This window comes from Crinia signifera, chromosome 9 (genome assembly GCF_055691185.1).
Source record: "Crinia signifera chromosome 9, ASM5569118v1, whole genome shotgun sequence".
Classification (NCBI taxonomy): Eukaryota; Metazoa; Chordata; class Amphibia; order Anura; family Myobatrachidae; genus Crinia; species Crinia signifera.
The window spans coordinates 89,929,496-89,951,200 of record NC_139225.1 but is presented as its reverse complement, the minus strand read 5'-3'; the positions used below and the strand labels follow the sequence as shown (position 1 = coordinate 89,951,200).

Genomic DNA, 21,705 nt, shown 5'->3' with positions numbered 1-21,705 from the left:
CCATCTTGTTTTATATTGTGTATACATAGATTTTATTATTATATTATAAGTTTGAACTGAATATTAAATCTTTCTTTGCTATTTTAGCGCAGTGTCTGTTATTATTTTCTATTGATATAATTATCTACCTATTCTGTAAAATAATAGTTGCATACTGTATGTGAATCATTAATATACTGTAGTTTTTTGTTCAAATGTGCAGCTTAGTTGCAATGTGATGCGACAAAACCATTACATACATGTGACACTTGTATATCTGGATGGATATTGTGGTTCGAGTCTGGTGGCTGTGCGGGGCGCCGGCTGAACTCAGTCGGTTATATATCAATTGAATCAGCCTAGCCTTGTGAAGCAGGTTTGTTGCATCGCACTGCAATGAACACGTGCATTTCAGTCAAAAGACGCTTGGCCTCAGCTGAGTTGCACGGGACCTGGTGCACTGAGACAGGATGTTTGGGATGACTGCACATCTACAGTATATACTGTATATCAAAAAATGAATGAACAATGCAGAAAAGAAGGGATAGTGCATTTGTTTAGAATCCTTCATTTCATGTGATTACAGTAAAGAGCACGATGAGGAACTGGGCGAGTCTGTTTCTAATGAACCGATTTGAGTTTATTCATCGTACTATATTCTGGAGAACTACACCACGGCCTTGTTACCACAACACACTTCATTCCATTGTAAGTCTATAAAATGGTGCCCAAATCTAAACACGTTCATAATGAAGTTTCATCAGCTGTAACTATGAGAGATTCTAGAATCTTCTAGCAAGGATATATGATCTATGCTCTGGTCTTCCAATACATATGATGGCTAGGCTTCTACTTCATGTAACTGTCCAGTCGTCTGTAACCTGCCATCCTCATGTTCTTTACACTATAGAACAGCGTTTTTCAACCACTGTGCCATGGCACACTAGTGTGCCTTAAGCTGTTCTCATGTGTGCCCCCAGGTCTAGAGATGCCCAAACCAGTTTACAGCCACCACCAGTTCAACTGTTATTTACTGGTCTCTTCTTTTCATGTAAGGGCCAATGTATTTTATTTTTGTTACCTGTAGGGACCAGTGTGATTGTTTTTTTATATGTGTTTTGCTATGTGGGGATCTCATGGTGTGCCTTGGCAATTTTAAAATCTTATTTAGTGTGACGCAAGGAAAAATGGTTGAAAATCACTGCTATAGAATAACCCAACAGATGGAGTGATGTAAGCTGTGCGATTATCAGCGGCAGCAATATTCATATTAGCGGTATATTACAATATGTATTGTGTATGATGCACCTCCTAATATACTCATGTTGTTGCCAGGTTTGTGTTGGATCTCAGTTGCTGCGTCAGACATCCCCATGGCTATGTATACTCCTAGTGCATGTACATGGGATCTTTTTGTAGTCTGTTCACATGTAACACATCAAGATGCTTGGGCTACATAATCAGAAATGCCGGGGCCCAATTAGAGTGGTTGCACAGTCACATTGCTGTTAACTTCCGTCTCACCAATCATGTGACATCTGATTAGTTCTGATCAAATGTTCAATGGGATAAGCAAGTTCTTTGAATCACATGAATCACTTAAAATTAACATTTAAGGGGTTCAATCTGGGCCGTTTTAGGTTCTCTCATCTGCAACGTGAATTCAATGTTCTGTCAAGTGTCGGAAAGGCCAAGGTTTGGTGAAAAAGCCCGCGGGTTGTCAAAAATGGCTTAGAATTCGACAATCCGCTGCCTTTTCCGACAAAACAGATGCAGCTGATGGAATCTGCCTCCAATGCTGTCAGAAAAAACAGCATTGAATAGGCGATGGCCACTATTTCTGTCCGTGGAAATAACGGCCAAGATTGAATACCCTCTTAGCCATCTTTACGCCACTGCGTTAGATCAGCACTGTATCGGGTAATACCTCATAGCAGAAATAACATCTGGACTTACCTCTGCCTAAATGCTGGCAGACTAAGGCCTGCGCCAGCATCATTTGTCCGCACCTCAGCATACACCCCCAGCCAGTATCAGAGGATGGCCCAGTTCCTCCTGTTCCAGACACACAAATAGGGCAGTTATTACTATAAATCAAGTGACATTTTTCATAACTTTAATAGAACAGTAACATTTTCATTGTGAAGACAAAACGATAATATTCTCACAAACTAGAGGATAGGTATCACCTACCTGTTTTAAGTAACATACTGTACTGTGGTGGTTCACATCAATAAACTTTACTATGTTGGCCTGACTGGAGGACTCTGGAGCTCGGCATGCTGCAGATGCCCCTGAATCAGCTTCTATCATGTTGCTTCCTTATGAAGCATTAACCTCTATACTTAAGATTGTACCTACGGATCTTCATAAGAAATGGATGTTTGACCAGGGTAGCAGCCTGTCTAAATGAAAGCTCTTGTGCTGACTTAACACTGGAAAGCTTGAAAAATATACAGCAGAGGTCCTGCACCTGAGAAGAGACAGTTCAGAACCTCATCTAACACCTGTATGGAGAGTTGGTTTACTGTATCTTGAATTTTCATTGTTGGAGGTGCCTGGTTAAAGGCCTCCATATTGTACATCTACTGTACCTCCATTTCTTGAGCTAATTGGAACCAGCGAGCCGTGGCCATCAATGGTAAGATGATTTGACAGTGAATCAGGGATAGTTTTCATGTTAAAAACAACCAATTTGACAATCACGGCCCAAAACAGGGAAATTAGATTTTTAAGCTTGTTGACTATTCCCGATTCCATGACACGGGTGTTGGAGGGATTGGGAAATTGTGGCAAATTGTCTAGATGTATGGGGTTTTAGGCTCTGGCACCATAGTGCAAGTCTCTGCAGGTCTGTGAGGATCACCATGTGTGGTTTGCTTGGAAAACATATGCACTGTATTTTTTATTTCCAAGCAGCAAAGGAGGTCTGGGGACAATATTTCATGGCTGGGTCAGTACACTCATTACTACACAAAACCAGTAAGGTCCTAAACAGAGATAATTACTTTGGACTAGACTAGGAGCCGTTGTATACATACCAATAGGAGAAAATTTCTTTCTGTATGTAAACCACATGCGGGAGGTAACATCAGAGAGCAAATCACATTTTTCTGTAATTAAAGACAGATCAATCATTTCCAGAAATGTCTCCAGAAAATATCTTTCAAGCAAGTTAAAGTATGTTTGCAGATTACAAGAGATATTCTTTAAAATACAAATCAATATTACCATTCCTAATAACTAAGAATGAGTTCCAAGTATTTTAATCTATAAATCAAAAGGCGTTTTGCTGAGAATTTATTATTTAGTAAGACAAATGCTGGAAATAGTCCAGAATGCTTTCAGTCCAGTTAAACAGATAAAGGAGGTATAACATCTATGCTCAGGTATTGGGTACTAGCAGTACTAATAGAAGATGTTAAATATTTTTATTAGTGAACCAGTAACGGAACTTGTGGGTGCAAAAATATCATTTGGGGCCCTTCCTAAACCTCAAGCCAAGTTCACAATATGCAAGCACCCTAGTGATTGCTGATTGTCTTGCAGCAAAGGTATATAAAGGCATATAAGAGACAGTTATTTGTACAGTACAGTATATTAGCTTGTGTTTTAGGTCAGTCCTTATTGTCACCTAATATACCTTTGTATAAGGACAGGGATAACTGTGTTATAACTTGGCCTACTTTTGTGTTGGTTCAACCTACAGTTATTTTGTCCTTGACAATATTTCCACCGCCACTTTAAGTTTCCAGTTTCCCCTGGCTGCACACGTCTGGACTTATTAGGGCCCTTATTCAGATCCATTCGCTCCCCTGCGTGTTCGCAGAGGGGAGCGATGTTTTGCAACTGCGAATGCGCATAGTCAGTTATGTGAATGTGCAGCCTCTGACCATTCAATGTTTTTTTTTCTACATGTGCAGCGAATCCTGTTTAATGCTGCAGGGAGCCGGGGGACGGAGGCAGGCAGGGAGATGGAAGCCTCCCTGCCTGACCCACAATTTGTGGGAGAGGGCTCCTGGGGACACAGGCAGGGGACAGGGGTAGGGAGCTGCTTCACTGATCCCGCTCATAAGAAGCCGGGACCAGTGTGCAGTGAATGTATGAATATCTAATGAGAGGCTCCCGCCTCCTGGCCCCCTGCTGGCGAATGTGTAAGAATTTTTTTTTTTTAAATAAAAATTAAATATATATTAATGTGCTTCAAGCACATGAATAAAAATAGCATGCCCCTTTTCAGAAAAAAAATCTGATTCTTTGACACCAAAGAAAAAAACCTTTATTTTCAAAGATCACTTTCCAGTTCACCTTAAAAAGATGTCGAATGCAAAACGGTGAATCATGGCAAAAATCAGGGAAAAGCAATTCGCCATCCTAGCATTGAATACACTCTCGGCGAATCCCAGTGAAAACCCCATTGAAATACAGTACACCAGTGAATTGCAGCGAGCATGAAACGGAGAACTGGCCGGCATTCACTGGTCGCTTTTGGCGAACAGTGAACATTGAATAGGGTGAATCAGATTAAAAAACAGCCTGATTCGCCGAAAAAAACGGTGAATCGGGACATTGAAAACTGGAAGCGGCCACAGCGAATAGATTATTCGCTGGCGCTCACATACATCAGTGCCGGCAGGGGGGTTGTGGGCCAGGGGATTCGCCCATGTAAGACACCAAAGAGGTGTCTTACATTTGCGAACGCTTGAAGAATCATTCGATAGTCCGCGACCATCAAATGATTTTGTGCCTGCACGCGAGGATGAGTATGCAAATCATCCATTCGCATGCCTGGGGGTAATTGCGCCATGCAAGGAGGGGGGGGCAGTCGGCTGCGCGTGCGGGGACTGGTGGACTTGCAAGCCTGCGAAATTCGCAGACTTGCGAGTCAACCTGAATAAATTCCTAAGTGCATCTCAGAACCATTAGGGCAGATCTAGGGCCTGATTGTTATTTGTATGCAATGTCAATGTTCACACAACTGGCCAATCATCAATAGATAGCACTTGCTTATGCCAAGGCACCGTTGTAATGCTGTTCGCATTGAGTAGTTAACCGCAGAGTGATTGACAGAAAGGGACGTGTAGTTCTGGCTTTAGCTGCGATGGTGCACACAGAGAAATGCGCTGCCGGCATCACTAATGCAGTGGCCATAGACTCATTCAAAGAGTTCCCCTTTCTGCGTCTACGATGTCTCTTATGTTTTCTGGGTGCTGCAAGTCCGTAGCATGAGAAATCACAGGTAAGGTGTAAGTTTGGTGTAAAGCAAAAAAGCGGCACGTTACTTTGCACCTCAACAAAACCAAGTTGCACTGCAGGTAAGTCAAGTACAGTATATAATGTGCAGAAAAATTCAGATGTCCAAACCTAAATTTAACGTGCAGGGTAACTATACATCTGTCCAACAAAATGTATATATTTGCAGCCCTTGCATTGCAATATGGTCTCTCCTGGTGCACTGTGTTTTTTGCTTTGCTCCCACATGAGAATTAGGTAATGACATGTTTTTCATATGCAGCATTTAAGAGATCCTACCAACCTGTTTTAATGTCATATTGCCTTCCTAGAATATAAAGTGGCTCATCTGTGTCTGGCAGTTCTTCAAGTTCAAAGGAATCTGATGGAACATTAAAAAGTAAAACACATAATGAGATACTTATTATACACGAAGATAACAAATTACAGTTGTCCAATAACTTTACACAGAACATTTATTAACATGCATTAAGCAGTGTCAGCCCCATAAAGTGATCAAACTGTATTCTAAAATCTTCTATCTGTACCGACTCTAGCCTATTTAAAGCACGTTATCTGATATTGTGTCAGGTATCAAGAAGTAGCAAGAAGCAACATGTCTTTCAGCCTCACATGATGTACCAGATACATCCAGGCACATTTACTGTATTTTAATGCATACTTGCCTACCCTCCCGCTTTTAGCGGGAGGCTCCCGGATTTTACAGGAGCCTCCCGCTGCCCCGCAAGCCGGCTCTATCCTCCCGGTTTTTGGGACCCCCTCCCTAGAGAGACAGACTGCGCATGCGCGCATCACAGCCGGTCACCGCGAGTAACGGTGGCCGAGCTGAGAGGTAGTCAGTCTAGTGCGGCTGATCAGCGGGAGTAGGAGAGAGTGAGACTGACAGCAGCCAGGACTCTGCACGGCTGAGGCTGGCCCCGCCCACCACACTCAGAGCAGCAGCAGCAGCCAGGCTCCGTGTATCAGGAGCAAGCCCTGCTCCTGCCTCTTCCTTCCTGCTCCTATATCTGCCTTCGGAGAGCTCAGCTGCCTGCTCCACTACACTGCCGGGTCCCTGCACTTCCACAGGAGGGAGAACACAGCCAGGTGAGAGCTGTTTCTCCTGGGGCAAAGGGTGGGCTGTATAAAAGGTGTGCGTGTGTGTTATTTAGGAGTTGGCTGTGTGTAATTTAAAACAGAGGTTTTAATGGCTTTAATATGATATTTTTTTTTGGGGGGGGGGGGGGGGGGTGTATAATGTATTACTGTGTAATGGTGTGGTGTGAGTGTAATAATGTGGTGCTGTGTATAATTGAATATTATGTGTGTTATGTGGCAGTGTGTGTATGGGGGAGCTGTGCGTAATGCAGGGCTAGACAAACCCCGGGTCAAGTCGCCATGGCGACCAGACCCTGCTGGTGACCAGATTTGCCAGGCATCTGATTACGCTGGGCAGAGTGGTGGTTTGTGTTAATGCCACAGCCGGGCAGAGTGGGTGACAATCCACCTGATTCCACCTGGCTCCGGCTGTGTCAGATCAAGTCCGCAGTGTGGAGACGGCTTGCGACCAATCGGAGCTCGCACTTCGGGAGCCAAGCAGGAGCTACAGTGGTGGCTCCTGACTGGCTGTAGGACCACAAGCTCCAATTGGCCCTAAAGTTTTGAAATAGCCACAACGCAGACCTGATCTAATACAGCCGGAGCCAGGTGGATTGTCCCCTACTCTGCCCGGCTTTTGTCATTACCGCACATTGTAACGGAGGGGAGGAAGAGAGAGGGAAGAGGAGGAGGGGTAATCCCTCATGGCAAATAGCATGTTACCCCTGGCAAAGAGTATGCAACCCCTGGCAAAGAGCATGTTACCCCTGGCATCAAGCAAGTGGTATAATATGTAATGGGTGTGTAGCATGTATAATAGGCATTGCGGTGTAATTTTTTGCGCGCCTTCGGCGCGCACTATCACAGTCTTTTCCTTGTTTAGTTCCCACACTTTTATCCTGGCTCCTACATTTTTAAACATTTGCCAAGCCCTGGTGTAATGTAATAGCATGTATGTACTGGGTGTAATGTGGGGGAATGTGTGTAATGTAATATAGTGGTGTGTACTGACTGCAATATGAGGGGAGGGTTGTGGGGTAGATGGATGTAATGCATACTTATATATGTATAGGCAGCAAAAGAGGCAGAAGTTGTCTTTCACATGTTTAGTGCAGTGTGACAAAGAAGCAACATCCGTAACTGAATCAGGCCCAAAGTGGTCCAAAGTTTTCTTCTGCCACTGCACGAAAACCCCATAGTGGCCATAGGTGCGCCCATAGGTGAAGTTAGACACGCCCACTGGGCGGAGCATGACACACCCTCTCAGCGACACGTTGCGTTCTTTTAGCAGCTCAAATCTCCCTGAAATTAGTTTTCAAAAGTAGGCAAGTATGTTCTAATGTTCAGCTGATTTTAACACGTGTGTGGATTACATAAAAAGCACCTAGAAGTAAATCATTACATGTTATCACCTATGAGTAAGTGCTTACACGTAAGTCTGCCTGTTTAAAAAGCCACAGTTGCCACTTTAGGAACAACTATTTAACAATAACATCTTAGTGTAGGGAGACTACCCACAGGGAACTTGCTTATAAGTGCTGTACTAACAACGCACCATAAGTGCTTGCACCTGATTGGGATTTATGTAGATGGTGTCACATTATTTGCATACCACAGCATGCAATGAGTTACCTGCTTAACCTGTGGGGAGTTTAAGCCGCAAATTCACCAGTACAGGAGCAGCGTTCCCATTGCAGTGACCCTGAGTTATCTTACTGGCATTCACAGCCACTGGGTCTGCTTATTATTCACCATCATTTCATTATACAGGTATAGCAGTACTGACCAAAACATTATATTTAAGTCCAGATGTGGATGTTATTGAATATACACTATTCACACCATACATCACAGTCAGACTTTGGTATATGGGTGACACCCTACTTCTTTTTCTACAGTATTTATAGCCCCTCATTAATGGGAGTATTACCTTTAGTATATAAGGCTATTATCAAGCATGCGATACAAGCGGATGTTTGTAGGCGGCTGATATTTATCGTGAGATTGTGGTGACAATTATCCTATACAGAAATTACATTGGTCTGTTGGTTTGTTTGCCTGTCCAGTTGTGCTTTTTGACACCCCTACACCTATTGGGAAAAAACCAAAGTGAAGTGGTCCAGTTGAATCCTGGCCTGGTTTTAGGGTGGTTAGGGTCCTGGTCATACCTCCAGTCAGTTTAGGGTCGGCAGAACTTTGACACAGGGAGTCTGTTCTGAGCAATCCACTGGATTGAATTATACCAAAACTTGTGGTAATATTGAATCAAAGAATACATACCAGGGGCCAGATGCACTGAGCTTCAAAAGTTATAAAATGGAGAATGATAAACAACCAGCCAATCAGCTCCTACCTGCCATGTCACAGGCTGTGTTTGAAAAATGTCAGGCAGGAGCTCATTGGCTGGTTGTTTTTCACTCTCCATTTTATCTCTTTTGAAGCTTAGTGCATCTGGCCCCAGGACTGGCAAACATGTGGCTCTCCGGCTGTTGTGAAACTACAAGTCCCAGCATGCTTTGCCACAGTTATGCTATTAGGGAGTGCTAAAACTGTGGCAAGGCATGCTGGGATGTGTAGTTTCACAACAGCTGATGAGCCACAGGTTGGCCAGGTCCGTACTAGGTGTTGAGTTACTGGTTGGATTTCCCATTAAGAGTTCTCCAGGCACTTTGAATCAGTGAGCCTGCTCTGGGCCTTCTGGATGAAAACTTCACAAAGGTCCTTATTCTAGTTGAATTGGATGGATGTGTATTTTCAGGTAGCCACCGAGTCTTCTTAGCCCTGCCTACCGTATGGATCGCTCACACCGTCCGAATGCGGTAAGACGCTAAGCGAACGGACCGCGAGTGGATGTTTCATGCGAACAACTCCCCCATCTGTGGGAACCTCCCCCATCCTCCGATGGTCGCCGACCATCAAATGATGGACCGAGTGGTCAGACAGCTCCGAGTGCTCCAGACCACTCGGACTTTCTCTGCGCAAAAGCAGGGATATGGTTGGGCAGCTGGCATCCGGCTATGTCATATGTCCGCCCCCCACACCTGAGTCATGGCCGCATTACCATACGTATGCCCAGCGTTTTCATGGGAACGCCCATGAAACGTGGGGCGTACGCATATGGTAATGAGCAAAATCAGCCCTTCACGCCCCTCTCCACCCCCTGATCGGATTGTTCAGACCGATCGTTTTCTGTACGGAATTCACGCCGTATTCGGACGTGTGCGGCATACGCACATGTGCAGAAACGCCTCTGCACATTGCGCAAACACCAACCATCGGACGTCCGACCGAACACGCAGCTGTCCGACTCAATCAGAATAAGGGCCATGGTACAAACAATGGGTCCATAAAGGGTTCAGGTCCCGGTCAGACGGGTGTAACAATGTGCACAATAAGAAAGGGCTGTCAATTGGTTTCATAAAGTGCAAAATCCCTGTTTAGAAGTCCATAAATGACATCCACACACACACACACACACACACAAGTGTGCAACGATATAGTATAGTGCAGACAATAAGCACCCAAGTGACTAGGAGTATCTGAAGCACTAAACAAACCAGGTATGGCAGCATGCTTTATGTAAAATGAGCATTTAAATGAATTAAAGTAGCATAAATGGCTTATCAATGGGCAATCAAATATAGACTGTATCTGTCATCATTAGTTTGCAACTTTTACACCAGGGTTTCAGTGCCCACAAGTCATTTCTCTGAAGGATCCAGGCAGACAAATCGCATCTACTTGGTGGCCATTCTTGATGCAATCTGCACCATGCCCTTTCCATACTTTTTCCACCTCTACAAGCCCATTTAGCCCGTCCCAGTCCCTAGTAAAAAACAGTCCTGTAAATAAGGTACAGTGAAAAAAGCAAGTTTATTTACAGGGCTCACTCGCTCACCAGGTATGCTCACTCACACAGACAAAGGTAGAACATAATGATTTAATGGCCAACTCCTCTGCCACCTTCCTTATTGCAATTGCTGCAAACACTGGGCTTTCTCACTGCTAGTGACACTTGCCTATGTATTGTGACCTGAAACTAGGGCACTAGGTACGTTCTGGCCTCAGTCTTGATTATCTCATTACCACTTTCTGCTCTCACATAGATACACTACATGCATCGCCCACATCATAAAAGATAGGACGAGGCTGGACTTACTGTATACATTAGATTACAACACAAGGCAGCAGGGCACATTAGGCCCAAGAGCTGGCAATCTTTCGGTCCTGACTGTCAGACTGTAATATGTGTCACTTTTACTCCACATAGTGTGAGTTAATGGCTATGTGATCACCTTCCTGACCGGGTTACTTACCGGCCTCCATCCTGCCCTGTCACCCAAGGACCGGCGCAGCCTCATCCACAACAACAGTTAGCGCAATGCTCCCTGGGAAATGTAGTCCAGGCTTTAGGTTAGCCGGGCTGTAACAGATTTCGTCACGCCAAGCAGGCACCACATTTCCCGTCATTCAGCGCGCTATTGTCTAACCCATGTTCTCACGTCGGATCTTCGGGACGTGGTCATTGGTCGTCTGTGCCAGGCGGCTTCTTACCCTGAGTCAGCATGGAGGAATTAAGAGTCTCTGATGTGGAGGTGTGTAACCTGGCTTACAAGGGGGAACTGGAGGAGATAAGGAACAGGATCCTAGCAGATAAGTCCGAGGCCACCAGGACAGACCAGGTCAGTGCAACACGTCTATAAGTGCTTTCAATCACAGGACTACTGCCTTATGCAGCCGTTGGATCTCCAGCTCTAAGTTTGGAACTACAAGTATCAGCATGCCATGCTCCCAAAGATTGACTAGCTTTGCTTTACTGAAAGCTATCGGCTTAATGTAATGGAGGGTGGTGACCAAGTAATGATAGGTCAGGACGGAGGCAGTATTTTGCAAAATACTGCCTCCTGACCCATCATTACTTGGTCACCACCCTCCATTACATTAAGCCAATAGCTTTCAGCACGTAGTGTCACACGGGTATGGGTGAAAACCGGACCAGGACAAAACCCCCGGACCGCCGGACCAGACAACAAACTCTGCATTTTGGAGCTTGTAGCCTCCGTTCCGGGGGGTGTCCTGTCCGGAGGGCTGCCTGTGTCACCTGTCACCAACAAGAGGAGGAGGGGGTAGAATAAACCCTCCCTGTATGGTCCGGGCAAGTAGCAAAAACCGGACGGTCCGGACCACACGGGGAGGCTGTAATCTCCCCTCCACCATGTCCCTGGTGATAGCTATAACAGGGAGCCCCCCGGACAAGACACCCCCGGAGAGGACACCCCCGGACCGGACCCTACAAGCTCCGGACTGCAGATTTTGATGTCCTGTCCGGCGGTCCGGAGTTTAGTCCGGTCCGGTTTTTACGTAGTCCCGTGTCACACGGCTATACCACAGGGCAGACTTCTGCACACAGCACAGGCAGAACTCTGTCAGAAGGAGAGCGCATAGTTTACTTTATTTGCCACTAATTCTCTGTGGGTCTGGACAACTCATTACTGTGCAGCCCCTTCGCTCAACAGGTAACTGAGCGCTGGAAAACCCCCTTTTCTCCCTAGCTTTGCTTTACACGGAGAGCCGTATCTAGGCTTATAAAGCATCTGACATAAGCAATACCTCCCTACACTGAGGGTCTCAGAAGAAGTATTTATTAATGAGAAATGAATTGGTACTTCCTCATCTTTACGCTACTGCAACGCCAGTTACGTTAGTCACTACGTGGATCGCGATTATGCCCTCACAGGTTTGCTGTGCTCGCCACGCTTTGGGCTTGGTGGCTCGCTCCGATTCGCTCACCACATCTTTACTGAAGGTAATAGATGGAGGCGTGGACACAGGAGGGTGGCGTGGACCCCGAAAATAAGCCTCGCGGCTCGCCATACGCTACGTAAGTTCTGTAGCAAAAGCTGTGGCCGCAAAGATAAGGAAGTACCAATTAATTTTTTGTTTGGCTCGAAGTACAAACGTAGAGCCTGTCCAGTCCGGTTACGGTTTCCAACCAATCCTCTCTATTTAAGCTCCTGCTTTCATGGCATGCAGCAGGTGGGAGATGTCTCGACTTGTTCAAGCACCTCCAAACCCCTTGCAAACTGATGTCTTGGTTTTGGCGCTGTCCTTCCAGAAAAGGTTTTGGTGGCGGAATGCATAGGTAGCCCATTAGGCCAGTCTTAATCTAAAAGTCAAAAGTTGTAACTTGCATGGACAGGGCTGGCTCTACCATTAGGCAGCTGCCTAGGGGCTTCAGAATCTGGAGGTGCACCTGGGTCTATCACCAAATGAAGGATGATTGTGAAAGAGGCGTCTTTGTTGAACTTAGGGCTCGATTGCACAGCCCATCCGAACAGCGTTAAACCACGCATGCTGGGGCTCCCCTTGCATACACCGGGTGACTGACAGGCAGGGGCATTCAGGGGTAGACCCTTGGTTTTTCATGAGAGCATGCCCACAAAAAATGGTGGGCGTGCCCACCTGCTAGTTAGTTGGCCACTACGAGTATCCGGTCAGAAATCTTTGCGCACCACCACCCTGGGTCCACGCCACCTCCCTGTGTCCACGCCACCATAAATTACCTATAGGAAAGGTGCTGCTAAGCATCCATGTCCCTATATATATATATATATATATATTACAGCGCTTGGGTTTAACTGAAAGATACACACTACCACTGGTAAAAAGATGTACATTTATAAATTATACAAATATAATAGCATAATTAATGAGAATTCTCATAACAAACAATATTAAAATCAATTAATGAATGGGTTCTGTTAGAGCAGGGGTGGCCAAACCGATCCTCGAGATCTACCAACGGTCCACGTTTTCCAGGTTACCTAGCTGGTGCATAGCTATAGTCCAGGCATGTCCAACCTGCGGCCCTCCAGATGTGCTAAAACTACACATCCCAGCATGCATTGCCATCATTCTAGCATTCCCTAATAGCCAAATTGTGGCAAGGCATGCTGGGATGTGTAGTTTTAGCACATCTGGAGGCCCGCAGGTTGGACATGCCTGCTATAGTCATTACTAACTGTCACATTTTAAAACATGCTGCATTCATTCCTACTATAGATCCACAGGTTGCCTGGAAAACATGCACCATTGGTAGATCTTGAGGACAGGTTTGGCCACCCCTGTGTTAGAGGCTTGAACAAATTTGGGAGATTTACACACTCCGTATACAGCAGCTTTGGCCATACTAGTGGTTCATTTATTTTCTATATTATTTTAGTTGCCTTTATTAACCTTTCCTGTAACATAATGTACTTGTGGAATTTTATTAGCTGATTGTTACCAATAGCTGCTGCACTTTTTAGTAACGTGTTTTTTCTCCTGTTTCTCTCCTGGTCCAGGATGACAGGACACCTCTGCACTGGGCGTGTTCTGCAGGACATACGGACATTGCTGATTATTTGCTGCGGCTAGGAGTGGCTGTTAACGACAAAGATGATGCAAGTTGATGTTACCTTTCTTATCTCATTATCATTATACAGTGTTTTTGTCGTCTCTGTATTATCCAAGGGATATCAGTTGCTGACAGTGACTAGCATTAGCATCAGAAAAATGTGTTGTCATGGATGCTCACACCTGCAATTGGTTCAGGTAATCGGGGGAATCTAACATGTTGGAAATTTCTGGTTTGCTGATTCCAGAGATTTAATAGGGTTTGTGAGTTGTGAATTTTTAGTATACTCATTTTCTCAGATTCCCGGACAGATTGCCGATCATCGATATCTACTGTCCGGTATGAGAGAACTATGGCGATGATGTATGCCCGCTTTAGCCACAGCAAATGTTGCAATGTGCAGCTCACTGTGATGTCACTATCATTCTTGTATGGACAGGTCAGATGCAGACTTATGCACTTCAGTCTGCAGTAGGTCATATAAAAGATGAAACTTTTAGATTAAAACATATATATGATAATATAACTCTGTGGGGGATATTCAATGCAAGGTCACGACTGTCAGGCAGCCTGGACAGCCGTCACCCTGTCCCATTCTCGGCCGACTCGACACTGATTTGGCAGGCGGGATTCAATGTCCTGCCTGCCGAGCGCCGAGAAATTGCAGAGCTCGACAATTCTCGGCAGAACATGCCGACTGCTTGCAAAGTCGGGCACGTTCCGCTGAGATCCCTGTTCAATGCTGTTGGGGAAGACAGCATTGAATAGGGTCCCGCCGCTATTTCCCCTGTCTGGAATAGCGGCGGGAGATTGAATACCGCCTATAAGCCTGTGATTTATTTGGTACAAGTAATGGTGTTTCCACACTTTATTGCTTGTACAAAAGTGTGAAAAGAACCATTTAGTCAAATGATTTCTCATGTGATTCATAATCTAGAATGGAAGCCTGATTACTAAGGGCATAACTAAAACTTTTTGAGTCCGGCCCTCTAAGCCTTCAGGCCCCATTGCAATGGCTCACACTGCACTTACAGTTACACTTAAGAACATCTACACCTACAAAATACCTGTCTAGTGGTACTTTATGGTCAAGGAACAAATTAAATTGTCTCTGTATCTTCCACTCTGTAAAATACTCCGGTCCGAAGATTTGGTGACTTCTTGGCAGGACATTGATGATCAGCAGTGAAACCAGTGTATAACCGCTATGTCGCTGGTTAGGTGTGCCTGCTGGTTTGCTGCCACTTAATAAATATACCCTGGGTGTTTTTCTTTCTCAGGTAGGTTGGACTCCTCTTCACATTGCTGCCTCTGCTGGGCGCACTGATATTGTGAGAGCCTTAATTGGAAAAGGAGCTCAAGTGAATGTTTCAAATCAGAATGGCTGCACCCCTCTGCACTATGCCGCTTCCAAGAACAAGTACGAGGTATTGTTAATAATAGCAATGAAAATTACTGTATTCCATATTTTGGGAGGGGCCTCCTCGTAACACGCACAGATTTTGTAACCCACTGATATCTGTGGCTGCAGACAGCACTTCTACATTTGATGCATTTATTTGAATACTACTATATTTGCTGTAACTATGAATTCCCCCTGTTTAAAGATGATTCTGGTTGACTGCAAAGAGCTTACCACTGCTCGTCCGAACGCCCCTCCCACCGTGTGAATCTCCCCGCCGCTGGGCCAATGGATGTTTTGCATAAACATCCATTTTTTTCCAACAGCATTTTTCTGGGTGCACCCACCGTTTTTGTGGGAATGTCCAGAAAACGCTGGGTGTCCCCGTGCGCACACCCCGTCTGTCCCCGTCCCACCCGATGCCTGGGGGACTGCACATGCGCATAATAGACCGTGCACAGTCCCAAAACCATCAGGGACATCTCTACATTTCTAAATATGTGGCTCCCCAGTTATTGTTCCATGTACACCCGCCAGATGCTCTGCTCCGCTACCACTGTGATCGCCACACTTTACCACTCCCAGTCGTATCCCACTTGGATGGGAAAATCTTGAAAAAAAAAATTGAAATCATATAAAACTCATGTCAACCTTTTCACGTGAATAGCATTACCATGTCGATCGCGCGTGTCAAAATATAGTCCATGTCGATCGGTAGTGGTCAACCTATTGACTGTTGACCAAATATACATTGATCCATAGTCTGGATCCTATTTTGACATGATCGAAGATATTATTTCACTGTCTCTACATTGCAGATTGCTCTGTTGCTACTGGAAAATGGTGCCTCCCCCGACGCCAAGGACAAGCTGGAGTCCACTCCACTGCATCGTGCTGCATCTAAAGGCAACCTAAAGATCATAGAAATCCTGCTAAAGCACAAAGCGTCCACTAACATCCAAGACTCTGAAGGGAATACACCCCTGTAAGTATTCAGGAGATCTTGAGGCATACAAATATTACACATATATCAACAGGTTTCCATGTTATCCCTTTGAGTGCCAAGTGAATTTGTCAAAATAGGTGTGAAAATTGCCAAGCAAACATTTTTATTCATCAGAATGACCTCTAATGTTTACCTTATATAGGAAATATATATATATTTTTTACACACACAATTTTTATTTGCATTTATATAACAAATGTGAGCAATGCTGCCATTTTTTTGTGGATATTTTGTACATCGCTCACAGAAATGTTGGCACTCAAAGGTTTAAATAATCCCTGTGCTACATCTGGGTTCCAGGCAGCTGACGGACAGTGTTCCACATGCCTTATGTTAGACAGGCTGACACACTTAATATCCCGACAACCAACTTTTTTTTTTACCATATTGTTCATATTTTACCATCCCTTTTGGCATAGAGGCAAAATAGAATATTGCCCACAGCATGGCAAGCGCAGTACACTTATATGGTGTCCATGTAAATATAAATAGCTGTCCATTTCACAAAGTGGTACCGTATAGCATCCCCTCCATGATTGGCCAAATTAGGCAGCCACAGACAATTTAGTCAGGCGTGGCTGCAGATGATGTTTCACCAGCATTCTGTCTCTGGGCCTGATTCTCATTTGGCAACAAACTAGAAAATGACTGTTCCCCTGGACAAACCGGGCTGGATTAAGGCTAATTGGGGCCCAGGGCAACAAGGATGTGGGGGCCCACCACTAAAATTGACTCCCCCACTGCTGTCACTACTAAGTCCCTTAGCGGTGCTGACGAGAGAGAGAGAGTGAGGGGATTGAGAGAAAGACCACAGGTATGTCAGTGAGAAAATAGGGGGGGCGCAACCAAAAGGGAGGTGATCAGGCACAAAAGGACAGGGTGTCTGAGAGATAGTGAGAAAGGAAAGCAAGGAGAGGGAGAGGGGAAAAGACACAAAGAGAGGGTGTCAGGGAGTGGGGGGGGGGATTGGATAGAGATATGGTGTTTGGTAAGGGGCGCAATAGAAGCAAGAGAGAGTATGTCAGGGAGTAGAGCAGGACAGGCCAACCTGTGGCTCTCCAGATGTGAAACTACAAATCCCAGCCTGCCTTGCCATAGTTTTAACACTCCCTTATAGCAAAACTGTTGCTAGGCATGATGGGATTTGTAGTTTGACAACATCTGGAGAGCCACAGGTTGGCCAGGCCTGGAGTAGAGAGAGAGTGAGAATGTCAGAGAGGGAGAAAGGGGATCAAGCAAGAAGGATAAAGATGGTCAGGGAGAGAGGGGGAGCAAACAGGAGAGTGTTAGGGAGCGAAAGATGGCGGGGGGGGGGGGGGGGGTCGAACGAGGAAGAGAGACTACCTGTTACATGCTACAGCACAAGTTACTGATGTGGATGGGCACTCCCCTTACATCTACAAGTAATGGCATTACACTGCTGCTGGAAGCCAGCCAGGTAGGGTGCAGGGTAGGATGGGCTAGGGAAATGTTTGCTGCAGTGTGGTGCCCCTGGGCAACTGCCCCACCTGCTCTACCTATACTCCGTACATATGACAAACTGTGTTGTAGGTTCAGGGATACAAATAAGTTTTTTTTTTTTTTTCCAAGGTAAATACCTGCTGTATTTGCATGGAGCCCACACATGCTGTACAGCCTTGTTTTAACACTGCGATTCCAATTTCAGTTTGCTCACGCCCATTTTCAAGAAATCTCTCCTCATGTTACATCTGCCCCACCTGCTGTGCAAAGGTGCACAGTTACTGGATCTTTCTTGCTTTACTCCCAACCCAGAATCAGAGTATCGCATTTCCTGAAGACTTTGACAGAAAAGAATAAAGGAGCTATTTTAAGGAGGGGTTAATAAGGGGAGGAGCTACATTACAATCATGTAGCAGTTTAGTATACTTTGGACCTGATTCAGAGGTGAACAGCATCTTTGGAAGCAGTGAAAAGGATGTAGAAAGAGGATACTATGGGGATTATTCTGGTTCACTCGCAAAGGCAAATTCACTCTCAGATGGACAAAACCATGTGCACTGCAGGGGGGCAGATGTAACATGTGCAGAGAGAGTTAGATTTGGGTGACTTATTTTGTTTCTGTGCAGGGTAAATACTGGCGCTTTATTCTTACACTGCAATATACATATCAATACAGATATCCGTTTGAAGTAGACACCTTACTTAAATCTAACTCTCTCTGCACATGTTACATCGGCCTCACCTGCAGTGCATATGGTTTTGTTCATCTGAGAGTGAACAAGAATAACCCTCTATGTCCAGACCCTTTTCTCTGCTCCAGTATGAGTTTCAAAGCAAAGTATAATGTCAGACCCTGCTTTCGATCTCAATTCATGTCAAAATCAATGATTTTGAATACTAGGCATGCCATCACAGTATATATTGCAGGCCTGTGCTATTCTTTTGCTTTTAGAAGAGGGATTGGCAACCTTTGGCCCTCCAGCTGTTATTGAACTACATAATCCGGCATTCACTGCAACTGTTTTAGCATAGCCAGATAGCAAAATTGTAGCAGGGGATGCTGGGGTGTATAGTTCAACAACATCTGGGGGACCAAAGGTTCCCCATCCCTGTTTTAGAAGTACTGGCTACATCTTATATTTATGGAAGATGTTTTGCAGCTATTTCCTCATAATGTGGATTGTACACGAGATCCCTTCTCTAAGGTTACAAGCGGTCAGGAGACCGACTGTGGCATCACGATGCTGAGGGTCCAACACTTTCTTAGTGCCTAATCCTAACCACTCAGTGCCTAATTGTAAATCTGTATAAAACAGTTGTTACATTCTCCTGTTACCTAGCTGTTCCTCCCTTACCTGATACAGTGGGGCAGATGTATTAAGCTTGGTGATGAGATAACGTGGAAGGCGATAATGCACCAGCCAATCAACCGTGTTTGAAAAATCAAAGTTTGTCGTGGATTGGCTGGTGCGTTATCTCCTTCCACTTTATCTCTTCACCAGGCTTAATGCATCTGCCCCAGTACCAGGGAGATTTAGCGCTGATCAGCCATCTCTTCACACCCCAATGAGCAAAGCAATCATTTACTGATTCCCATGGCTAACTTTACTACCCTTAGTTGTTAGTTACACTTTGTTTCATTGCAGTTTTTGTTTTTGTGTTACTGTAGTATACATTGTCACCCATACATAAGGTTCTGTCTGATTGTGGGGAAACTTTATAAATAGGATTCATTGTTAACGGCACTGCCCACTATCATGGTATGTGTGTTTCTTTCAGCCATCTCGCTTGTGATGAAGAGCGAATAGAAGAGGCCAAATACTTGGTTGAACATGGAGCAAGCATTTATATAGAAAACAAAGAGGAGAAGACACCCCTGCAAGTAGCTAGAGGAGGGCTGGGCATAGTGCTAAGGAGAATAGTGGAGGGTTAAGAAGTATTTTTCATTAAAATAGGACAACGCCATGTTGAAAATAATTGTCGCAGAGGTCTACTGAAAATGTTCCAGCCTGGTCAAATACCCTTTTAGGAGTTTTGAATGACATATTGTGGTCTTTGTATGTGACTGGGACATTTTCAAGAGATTAACCATGAGACAGAGTAGCTATAGTGGTTTATGTACTTATTGTGTGTTTATGTCCATTGGACATTCGGGGGGGTAAATGTACTAAGATGGAATATTGATCATAGCAACCAATCAGATCCCATCTTTTATCTTCTAGAAGGTGCTAAATAAATAAGTCAAATTTGATTGTTTGCTATGGGCAACGTTCCATCTTTAATAGAACTCCCATCTTAGTAAATGTAGTCTCCGCTCTATTCAGCTACTTGCTGAGTGCAGTACACGTGACATAGGGATCATTCATCACTATTCTCCTTTCTGTGTTCAATGGGATTGCTGTGTGGTCTGCTCCTCAAGGATCAGTTCTCTTTATTCCATATGATGTGTATGCTGCAATCAGTAAGGGAGGCTTCTTACCGAATACAGTGCACTGTACAGTATATATAAGCAACTCCTTCATGCAGAATCTTTGGCCAATGCCTGATGTAATGGGTATGCAGTCACTGGGTAGACATACCCAATGTCGACATTGCCAAAAAGTCGTAACAATCGGATGGTTAACATGAGTTTTTTTTTATACATTTTTTTTTTAAAGTGGTTTTTCATAATGTACTATCCAAGTGGGTAATAACAATGACCGAAACATGGCGAGCACAGCAGTACACAGATACGGCGTCCATGTTGTCATACAACAAAAACTGTGAAAAACTCAAGCCAACCGTATTCCGGTCGACCTTAAGCTTGTGCTGACCTTTTGTCATTGTCAACCTTGGTCACCTCGACCATTTCACAGTGCCGACTTAGGGCCTTATTTTGGTTCATTCTTTCTGACAAAATCCTTCTTAGATGGACAAAACCATGTGCACTGCAGGTGGGGCAGGTGTTACTTGTGCAGAGAGAATTCGATTTGGGTGGGGTCTTACTTCAAAGTGAGATCTATATTGCAGTGTAAAAATAAAGCAGCCAGTATTTTCCCTGCACAGAAACAAAATTACTCTCCCAAATCTAATTATCTCTGCACAAGTTACATCTGCCCCCCCCCCTGCAGTGCACATGGTTTTGTCCATCTAAGAAAGATTTTGTCAGAAAGAATGAACCAAAATAAGGCCCATTATCCGGCTCAATTCCATTCAATCAATTCCAAGCAGTGTCTGGTGGTAATATCAGTAGGTATTTGCGCTTTCACAGCAACTGACAGATCTGTATTATGCACAGTTCAGTAGATGCTAACGTTAGCACTAGTTTGTATTTGTTTCTTGTCGCATCCCTGTTATATGTAATCACCATAAACATGTGCATGTCATGCAGTAAAAAAAAAAAAAGTTGTAATTGTGCTGGTTTTAGCAGGACACTCCTAACTCCACACAGTCCTCATGTTATTTCAATGGCTTAGTCAATAAATGTGGTTTATTTTCTATGTTTAGTGACATTTCTTCTATCGATCTTCTATATAATTATACACAACAATAGTGAGGTATACAATATATTAACCCTTTCAGGTCCAACATCTAGTCAGGCTCAACAGCCCTAGCGCTAGTTGCAGATCCATTGGTGAGCCACTTTCAAATAAAAACAATAATCGTTCAGCATTCAATGTAGACCATTTTTGAATAAAAAAATTAATACAATTTTATATATTTAAACCTTTTATATCAGACTGTTTGAATTGCATAAAAATTAATTTGGACTGCAAAGGGTTAAGACCAGAACGTATTGGTCACCTAAAGCCTGTTAACCATTAATCCTTGGAATTCAAGTAGACAACTATTAAAAGTTCCAATTTAACATATTTATTAAAAGTCCTTTACACATAAAATCATATACATCATGGACAGTGTCTGTTTTTGGGATAGAAATATTTCACACCACTTCATTATGAAGACCAGGGATCACAATTGTAAGAAAATCCCAGTGCGTTTTGTCTCTTGCCAAGACTTCATCAGGGTACATCTTTGAATGAACAGAGATTAAATCATCAATTGTGAATATGAATAGCATATGAACTTTGATCCTAAACAGTATCGTAATAACCTGGTTTCTTAATTAATTCAATATATAGGTAAATCAAT

At 44.2% G+C, this 21,705-nt stretch overlaps 2 protein-coding genes across 2 annotated transcripts in view; one reads left to right on the top strand and one right to left on the bottom strand.

Annotated features, from left to right (window-relative positions):
• The window catches only part of ATG4A (autophagy related 4A cysteine peptidase), a 35,724-nt gene extending 24,952 nt beyond the window's left edge, over window positions 1-10,772 (bottom strand). Inside the window, exons 1-4 of the mRNA XM_083159356.1 lie at window positions 10,626-10,772; window positions 5,516-5,593; window positions 3,021-3,092; window positions 1,936-2,034 (exon numbers count right to left, since the gene is read on the bottom strand). Coding sequence (XP_083015482.1) covers window positions 1,936-2,034; window positions 3,021-3,092; window positions 5,516-5,593; window positions 10,626-10,635 — 259 coding nt within the window. The 5' untranslated portion in view covers window positions 10,636-10,772. The remainder of the gene's footprint in view (window positions 1-1,935; window positions 2,035-3,020; window positions 3,093-5,515; window positions 5,594-10,625) is intronic.
• Window positions 10,771-21,053, top strand: PSMD10 (proteasome 26S subunit, non-ATPase 10). The gene is made up of 5 exons (XM_083159357.1): window positions 10,771-10,991; window positions 13,653-13,751; window positions 14,986-15,132; window positions 15,926-16,092; window positions 19,354-21,053. Exons 1-5 carry the CDS (start codon window positions 10,875-10,877, stop codon window positions 19,505-19,507), a joined length of 684 nt encoding a protein of 227 aa, XP_083015483.1. The 5' UTR covers window positions 10,771-10,874; the 3' UTR covers window positions 19,508-21,053.
• Window positions 21,054-21,705: the final 652 nt, after the last annotated feature.

Coding starts and splice junctions, on each gene's coding strand:
- PSMD10 (XM_083159357.1), top strand. CDS start 10,875: ATGGAGGAATTAAGAGTCTCTGATGTGGAGGTGTGTAACCTGGCTTAC. Junction 10,992..13,652: donor AGGCCACCAGGACAGACCAG/GTCAGTGCAACA, acceptor CTCCTGGTCCAG/GATGACAGGACACCTCTGCA. Junction 15,133..15,925: donor CTTCCAAGAACAAGTACGAG/GTATTGTTAATA, acceptor TCTACATTGCAG/ATTGCTCTGTTGCTACTGGA.